Raw genomic sequence first — 9,247 nt, forward strand, 5'->3', positions numbered from 1 at the left:
GAGCTGCTCCTCACACCCCCGGGGTATTTATGTGGGGTGAGGCTCAGCACTCCCTGTCTTGGCAGCGCTGGGGAGCCAGGAGACAGGTAAGGCAGGGCTGGTGGGGAGGTGTTCATGGGGTTTGGGGCCTGCCTGGGGCTCCCCAAGGTCACCCCTCACCTCAAGGTGGCTCCTTGAAGCCCTTCCAGGGATGGAGGGTGGCGGATGGGCTTGGAAATTGCTCTGTGCCTGGAGCCCTGGGGAGCAGTGAGGCTAAAAGGTACCTGCTGAGGGGCTGTGCTCACCCATCCCACACAGATGTGGATAGCACAGAGCTGGAGCTGTGTCTGCTGCCCTCCCCATCTGTGAGCTGGGGGCTGTCTGGGCTTTCTGAGGCCAAAGGTGACATCTCATGGTGTCAACCTGCATCTGCTGTGCCTTGGGGAAGAGCTGAAAGGCTTCAAATCCTCCCCTAAACGCTTCAAATCCTCCCCTAAACGCTTCAAATCCTTCCCTAACAGCTTCTTCCTAGCCCTGAGATGATGTTCTTGATAAGACTGTGGGTCTCTGATTGGTGACTGAGCAGCTTGGGGGCTGAAAATTCATTTCTGCTCGTTGTCTGCTGGGGACAAAAGCTGTGCCAGGGGGTCTGCAGGACCCCCTACAGGAGAGGTGGGTGGCTCTGCCCCCCAGCCACCTGACGTGCACCCTGGTCACCCCCACTGCCCTGGTTAAGCTCTACGTGCTTTGGTGGGCAGACAGATCACTGGGGCATCCCCTTCCTGTTGACAGTGCTGCAGGACCTGCCTGTAGCTATTTCACATGATGATTTGGTGTAGGCATGATAATAGTGTTAACGAAGGGGGTGGCCTGAGTGACAAGGTGACTTCTCTCTTGCTCAGGAGCACCGTGTCTCTGCAGACAGAGGCTGTGGCCATGCACAGCTCTGCCAGCTTGCTGGAGGGAGAGCTTGGCAAGGGAGCTTCGTGCTTCTCAGGACTAGCAGGGTTCTTAAATGTGGTCATGGCTACCTGAGACTGTACAGCAGTGAAGGACTTTAATTACTGAAGCTGGTTCTGCTGAAACTTCCAGATGCAAATGTGTGTTAAAGAGCAGCAAGCTGCTTGCTCTGCAAGTTACAGCTTCTGCCTGAAACTCCAGGGTTTGTCCTCGTGGAAAAACTGGTACATGGAAAGTACTGGAAAGCCCAGACGCCGTTTTAATTAAACTCCCTCCCCTCTTTCCTAAAGTATCTCCAAATTCAGGTAGCTTGGATAGTTTGTACACTCCCAAGGAGTTACTGCCCTAGTAGTGGCCACTGGCTGTGGTGCCTAATTTCCACTGGAAGTGTGGGAGAGGAAAACCTGCCTCCATCTGCAACAGTGGCTTTAATCTTGGAGGCTCCCTGATGCTGATGGCTTTTCCAGAAAGCTTAGATGGGCACCTCTGGCAGCAAATCCAAAACAAATGTCCTAAGGTCAAAGCTGAAAATCACCTGATCCTCCTTCTAAAACGAATTCTGCCCTGGGCAGAGCAGTTCCCTGCTGCCAGACACCCCGTGACCCAGTTCTGCATTCGTGGTAATTGGGGAATCAGTGGCAAATCTCGAGAAGAATGTAAATAAGTGACTGCACCACAAATTAACACCTCTGCCCTGATGAGCCCTCCCTGCTCATATCTAAAGCACTAACTGTTTTCCTAAATGATCATTAAGGCACTGCCAGTTAAGCTACTGAAACATGTTGGCTGTGGCTCAATCTGGGGGCAAAACTGAAGGGGCAAAAGCTTCCTGGGCAACAAGACCCCACCTCTCTGTCTTCAGAACAACATAACAGCAGGACAGAGCTCCGTGGGGCAGAGCTGCTTCCCACAGGGAGAGTAAAACCCTTAGAGAAGGTGAAGAACCAGCTCTGTGTATGCTGGGCATCATCAGAGCGACAGAAATCAAGGGGGGTGCTCACCCCAGCAGGTCCTTGCTCTCCTGCCAGGCCAGAAGGTCACAGTGGCTGTGACAGTCCAGCTGAGGGATGGGAAGGGGACAGCAGTGGCAGTTTTGGTGCCATGGCTCTTGCTCTTTCACTGCGTTCAGACTTGTGTCAGATTTGGCCGCAGTTGGCAGCGAAGCCAACTGTGCCAGGCTAGAAATGGGCACTGAAGGGTTTCATCTTTCTGAAACTACCTCTTTCAAGAGCTTTCTCCAGCGGTGACCTCACTCTTCTGATGGAGCAATGGTGTGAAATCATCAGCTCAGCACAGCCATGCAGCTGAAGCCGAGGGTGGTGCTGCCCCCGCTCTGCTGCTGGGGTGGTTCCCACGCGTGGGCTCTGCTGCTGGGGCTCCCCCCTGCAGCTGCCCTGGCAGAAGCTGTGCCCACCCTTCTCCAGAGGGTCCTGAAACAGCTGAGCCACGCCTGCCAAGCGCTGTGCTTCCCTGCAGTCTCTGGAGTGAAACGAGGTCTGCTCAGCGCTTTTGGTGGGCAGAGACTGGAAAGAGAAAATAAAAGCATCACAAATACTGGGGTTGCCACACAGGCTGATCCTTCCCACGCAGAGGAGAGCAAACCGTGTTCTAACATGACCCTGGCAGTGACAAATCTTGCTGCAGAGCTGCATCTGTAATTCAGATGGGCTGCTAATTCAGATGGCTGCTACTCAGAGCTTGATTCTCACCTTGCAATAGTTTTTACATCAAGCCAGGGGTTATTCCTGACTTAGCAGCTCGAGTCCTCTCCTCTTTTCTTTTTTCTGCAGTTATCCTTGTGCTAACAGTGACACCAAGGCCAGTAAGACACTCTGCAGGGTTTTTTCCCCACCTGCCTAGAAGGAAAATCACTGAGCAAAGGGGTTGTTTGTCATGGTGTGGAAATAGCTGTGCTTTGCCCTGTGACAGGACTCCAAACTGATTCAACCTGCTTGGTTTCCAAAAAGAAAAAAACAACAAACTTGCCCCAAAGCAGAGCAAGAGGAATAACCACTAACTGAGCAAACCCTGTGGACTTTGGGACTGAGATTGATGTTCCAGCCCTGCTTTTGTTTGGAGCAGTTTTCCAGAAGTTCTCCCAGGCTGACAAAGTTCAAGCTGTATTTCTGCTGTGGTGTTAAATTAGGCAGGCTCCTGGGCAGGGGGGTTACCAGAAAACCCCTGGCTCCAGGCTTCTCACTTGAGAGGCTGGAGATCCCAACTTCTATGATGACTTTTCTGCCTCCCTGCCTTGTTCAAATCTCATAATATGCTGACTAATTGCATGGTTAATGCAGCAATATTTGATATTGTGTGGAGTTACCTCCTGAGATGCCTCCTCAGCTCTGTCCATAGTCCAGGGCTGCCAAATGCTTGTTTCACTGCTTCCTCCCCAGCTCTCTGTTCCTGTTTCCACAGTAAAATAAAAACCTTACACAAAATAAAGAACACAAGAAACAAGACAATGGCCTCTGTCACAAATCAGATGGCAAATTGGGTTCTTTGGTAAAGTCACTGGCTCAGCCAATGAGCCTGGAGCAGTTCTTGGCTTGGGAATTCAGTTTATGAGGAACTTTGGTTTGAGGGTTTTCCACTGGAACGTGCAATGGCAGCTCTAAGAATAGGAATTAAAAAGGGAGAGAAAAGCAGATGCTGCACTGAAGAGCAAATATGCTGAAATCCCTCCTGGGCCTGACAAAGGCTGAGAAGTAATCCCGGATTTATCACATGATATTGAAGTGTCCAGATACCAACCTAGGCCTGTGCTGGGGAAACCGAGACATGGTCAAGATATTGCATCATTTTTACACTTTAACTTCTTGAATCCCACTATGTAATGAGAATATTTCTGGGCTTTGGTTTCACAGGAAGAGAGGAGAGATTTCCTGCCCTGCTCAGTGGGATGGGAACACAACTTCCAAGGTAGGCAGCCAGAATGCTGCCATCGATTTTTTGCACATCAGAAATCATGTCTCCTCACACCCTTGCAAACATCTTCACCCCATGTACCTTCACACCCCCAAATATCCTCACAGCCTTGCAAGAAAGATCCGTGATGCCACGCTAACGTTCCTAGGATGTGCTCAATGATGGAGCACAACTCCATCCTCTGCTTTCCACCAGTTTTGCTTTAATTCACTGGAGGAAAGCAAGTTGTACTCATGGTGTTACACTCATTTTGCCTTTCAGTTGCAGCTGAATTCAGGATGGCGTCAGAGAAGACCACAAAAAAAGAGCTGCTGAAGGCTGAGGAGCAGCAGCAGGCGGTAGGTGCCAGGGCAGCCCGTGCTCACACGTGCCCCAGCTGAGCCACCCACTGACAGACACACTGGTTAACCACCTTCTGGAGCCCCAGTGCCTCAGAACCAGGCTGGGAGTAGCAGAAAGATGAACTGCATGAAGCTGTGGCCAAATCTAAACTCAGCTAATGCAGAGCTGATTTTTTTTTTCCTGCTCAAGAGAAAGCTTCAGGGTTGGCTCAAGTAGTTACAGGTCCTGTTTCCACATCTGGGTTTGGTGCTGAAACCCAGCGTGACTCAATTTATGAACCCAGAGCTTGAAATTTTTAATCCTGACTTGCTGCTGACTTGCTAGCAGTCTTCAGATGAGTTCCTTCAACTCTTGAGTTTAAGGATGAGGAGATGGACTGGATGTCCCCTTAAGATATTTCTGGATAGACACGTCTTGTATTCACCCACCAGCTTGATGCTGGGTCCCTAATATCACATTTCTCTTGGGTTTTAGAGCGCTGTCAATCGGGTGTCCAGCTTGCCCTTGCTCAGCTCTGCATTCAACCTGGTCTCATCTGCCTACAACCACACCAAGGAGTCTCACCCTTGCCTCAGTGGTGTCTGCAACGTGGCCGAGACCGTGGCTGCCGTCGCAGTAGGTAGTGTGCTTGGTGGGGCACAGCCCATCCTGAACCAACTTGAGCCACAAAGTAAGTAACGAGGCTGGGAAGGCACAATGGAGACTATTGGACCTGCCAAATTGGAGGGGTTGTTCCCTTTTTAACAAGATACCCCACGCACACAAACCTCACTGCAGAACAAGGGGCTTGGGTTGGGTTTTTTGGCTTGCTTTCATGAGTGTATCCTGAATTGGCCATTGTAGGGTGAGAAACCCATGTCCAAACTGAAGAATAAATTAGTCCCTGTTGTCTTTTCTAGTTGCACTTGTAAATGAATATGCCTGTAAAGGACTGGATCAGCTGGAGGAGAACTTGCCTTTTCTTCACCAGCCAGCAGATAAGGTAATGTAAAGGAAGAGCCATGACTCGACCTCTTGCTTCATGGAACTGCCATGGCTACAGAAGAATATGGGGAAATAAACTTCAGCAGCTCTCTTTTGTCAGGGCAGTCCCTGGTACAGGCTAGAGGAGGCACTTTTACCTGATGAAAGCTGGAGAGATGCCTTCAGCAGGTGGAAGTGAACATATCCATATAAATACAGGTGTACTGACTTCCCCAGCTCTCCCCCAAGACTGCATGCAGGTTTAGCCATGGGGAAAAGCTACCTCAGGGGAAAAAAAACTATTTCAGAAAAAAAAAAAGTCTCTTTCTCTGCCTCTCCTTGTTGCAGGTAATCTCAGACACCAAGCAGCTAGTCTCCACCAAAGTCACATCTGCTATGGATGCTGCCTGTGAGGCAAAAGCAGCAATGGCTGATAAAGTAACTGAAGCTGTGGACCTCACTAAAAATGTTGTTGGGGACAGTGTCAAGATGACCAGGTCAATGGTTACCTCCACTGTTAACAGTGCTGTGGAGGCTGCTCAAGGTGCCAAGGACCTGGTCACTAACAAGGTGACCGAAGCCGTGGACCTCAGTAAACACATCGTGGAGGACAGCGTTGAGGTGACCAAGTCTGCAGTTGCCTCTACCATTGTCAGTGCTGTGGAAGCTGCCCAAGGTGCCAAGGACCTGGTCACTAACCAGGTGACCGAAGCCGTGGACCGCAGTAAACACATCGTGGAGGACAGTGTTGAACTGACCAAGTCTGCAGTTGCGTCTACCATTGTCAATGCTGTGGAGGCTGCTCAAGGTGCCAAGGACCTGGTCACTAACAAGGTGACAGAGGCAGTGGATCTCACCAAACACATTGTGGAGGACAGCGTTGAGATGACCAAGTCTGCAGTTGCTTCTACCATTGTCAATGCTGTGGAGGCTGCTCAAGGTGCCAAGGACCTGGTCACTAACAAGGTGACAGAGGCAGTGGATCTCACCAAACACATTGTGGAGGACAGCGTTGAGATGACCAAGTCTGCAGTTGCTTCTACTATTACTGCTGCTGTAGGGGCTGCCCAGGGTGCAAAGGATCTTGTGACCAACACAGTGACCGAAGCAGTGGACCTGACCAAAGGGGCTGTTCAAGATGGTGTTGAGAAGACCAAATCGATGGTCACTTCTACGGTCAGTACCGCTCTGGATGCTGCATATGGCACCATAACTAGCAAGATAAATACAGCCTTGGAGCAGAGCAGAGAGGCTATCCAGGAGGGTGTGGAGAAGACCAATTCAGTAGTGACCAACAGCATAAGCAAGGCAAAGGCAGTGAGCCAAGCAGTGGCAGGTGGTGTGGAATCTGTCCTGGGTATATCAGAAGATCTGGTGGATCAGTACCTCCCAATGACAGAGGAGGAGCTAGGTAAGAAAATATTCAGCTGGCAATTGTAAATGCAAATCCCTTCCCACGTGGCTGGAGAGCACCTGACACTGCAAGACTCATCTCCTGGAGCAGACGGGTAGCTCTGAACTCGTCACCAAGCTGGCTGGCTGTCAACACCAACTTGCCACATGGTATGGGACAGAGTCCAAGACCTGGTCCTTGCCCATCAGCCCCAAGGCAAATAAACACGTGGGTGCATGTTTCAACCTCTTTGTCAAGTCTGCTTATCCGAAGAGAACACGCTGAGCAGGGCCTGGCCTGCCTGTAACACCCCAGCAACTACAAACCTCTGCTGGTCACACAGCGAGCTCCAGCCTGGTTCCCACGGGTGATGCTCCCCCTGACAGCTGGGGGAGCGGAGCACAGCCGCCTCTCTGTTCTTGTCTCCTCCAGGTCAGCTGGCCACCAGTGTCGAGGGGTTTGGTGTGGCTTCTGTGGAGGAGCAGAGACAGCAGCAGAGCTACTTTGTGCGCCTGGGCTCCCTCTCCGGCAGGGTTCGGCTCCGAGCCCTCCAGCACTCCCTGCACAAGCTGCAGCTCGTGAAGCAAAGCACCCAGGATGCGCTCTCACGACTCCAAATGGCAATAAAACTGGTACCAACCTGCTCTTCCCTTTCTCCTCCTGTCTGTAGTCTTCCTGCCCTGCTACCCTGATGGAAGCTCTTCCTCCGTCCTGTGCCATCTTGCCTCTCATCTTGGACCCCTCCCCGGGAGGGAAGCACTTGTGCTTCTCTGCTTGTGTGCTTGCAGTACAGCTCTTCCTCTCGTTTTTCCCCATCAGATTGAATCTGTGAAAGAGGAGGTTGGCCAGAAGCTCTTGGATGGGCAGGAGAAGCTCCATCAGCTGTGGGTGGACTGGAGCCTGACCCAACCCAAAGGAAACCAAGTTAAAACTGCCTCCCAAGTAGAGGTATCCCTAGAAGGGCCTATTTAACCCGGCCTCGTGTGGCTGGTGTGCATCTCATCTGCTCCAGTAACTGAGCTCTGTCTCTTTCCCAGCAGGTAGAGTCACGGACTCTAGCTATGCTGCGGATCATCACCCAGCAGCTACAGCCTGTTTATGAGAACCTCAAAAACAGCATCCACGGCCTCCCCAGCAACATCCAGGAAGCAGTTTATCGGGCCACCCAAAATATCCACAAGCTCCATAGCTCTTTCTCCAGTGCTATGTCTTTCCAGGACCTCTCCAGCACCACCCTGACCCAGAGCCAGGCCTGTGTGACAGAAGCCCGGAGGTCTCTAGATGACCTGTTTGAGTATGTAACTCAGAACACCCCCCTAAACTGGCTCGTGGGTCCCTTCAAGGCGATAGCTAAGGTGTCACAGGACAGCAGAAAGCAGAAGACCAACAATATGGCAACTGATACAAAATCACCCGTGCTGGAAAAGGCTACACCAACACAGGAGGAGACCAAGACCCCCAAAAAACCAAAGGGAGCGGACAGGATCCCAAGGAAAAAGTGTGAAACGCTAGAGAAGCTGGAAGAGAAAGCAGAGAAAGACACAGAGGTGGACCTGGCTGCAAAGGAGATAAAAACTAACGCATCAGAGAAAGATCTCTGAAAAATTCCAGCTCTTCTAGCCAAGGCTCCCTGGCTAGAGCAGCACTTTACACCCTCTGTCCAACCACCAGACATGCCAGGAGTGTTTCCTGCTCTCTCCTGTCCCAGGCTGAGTTTACGGTAAGGTGCAGCTTGCAAGGAAACCTGATAACCAAGGTGGGGTCGCTCCATATCTCAATTTACTCATGCTGCCACACTGGAAGATGGGGACCTGTACTTCAGCTTTTTACATCAGCTCAGCTCTACATGAACGGCTAATGCTTCCTGAGACACGTCACGGGGGAGAAGTGGTCTCCACTTTTTAATGCCAGATTTGTTTTTAATTCATCCAAGCAGCAGAAGCCTCGAGAGGATGATGTGCTTGGCCTCTGATTTCATTTCCTTCTTTCTACAAGTTTAAAAATACCTGTTACAGGCAGGATTTCCCTTCTGCCTGCTGTGCTTCCGGGGAGGCTCAGCCCTGCAGCCCACCAGGGCCAGTGGAGGGTGAGAGGCTGCTTCTCAGAGATTTCTCATTATGAACCAGCCAAACGCTGCTTCTTTCATAGCTTAACCAGGTGGGATTTTCTTTTAAGCCAATTTGGAGTGGGATCATCTTTCCTAGTCGTATGAATTACTTCACAGATCATCTGTTTGTGTGGAACTCCACACACAAAACCTTTTGCAGCCGTTAAGAAGCCAGCACACGAGGCAGGTTTTGCCAGGAGTTTTGGCAAAAGGATCTTGGTATTAAAACAGGGGAGAGAGGTGCTGGTTATTTTCCCAGCAAACAATGCTTTGTAACCATTTCTAATGTAATTTAGGCCCTGGTGTAGTCCCTGTGCTATGGTTGGAATAAGGGCAAGCAGACTTCAGAATAAAGCCTAAGTTCAAAGAAATGTTTCTTGTGTCTTTCTAAAGCCCCAGTGTTGTGTTCCCCCAGAGCCCATGTTAATACAAAGCTTGCACTTAACAAATCCCTTCCCTGGAACTTGATGTTCCCTGATCTTGCTGGAGGTGAAAAATAAACGCTTTTAGCAGCTCCCATGTTCTGCCTCTGCCTGAAGCAATAAAGCAACTTCACACTTTAGTTCCTGGCATTC

General features: G+C 50.7%; 1 protein-coding gene across 1 annotated transcript; it reads left to right on the forward strand.

Moving 5' to 3' along the window:
• Positions 1 to 4,128: 4,128 nt before the first annotated feature.
• Positions 4,129 to 8,166, forward strand: LOC103781509 (perilipin-3-like; the record flags this gene model as incomplete). The annotated part of the gene is made up of 9 exons (XM_008949228.1): positions 4,129 to 4,205; positions 4,684 to 4,879; positions 5,109 to 5,191; positions 5,521 to 5,595; positions 6,244 to 6,369; positions 6,487 to 6,583; positions 6,998 to 7,197; positions 7,385 to 7,513; positions 7,606 to 8,166. Coding segments are annotated over 9 exons (1,544 nt in total), but the record flags the coding sequence as incomplete, so codon positions are not given.
• Between the last annotated feature and the right edge of the window lie 1,081 nt (positions 8,167 to 9,247).

This window comes from Merops nubicus, unplaced genomic scaffold, assembly GCF_000691845.1.
Source record: "Merops nubicus isolate BGI_N331 unplaced genomic scaffold, ASM69184v1 scaffold38861, whole genome shotgun sequence".
Taxonomy (NCBI): Eukaryota; Metazoa; Chordata; class Aves; order Coraciiformes; family Meropidae; genus Merops; species Merops nubicus.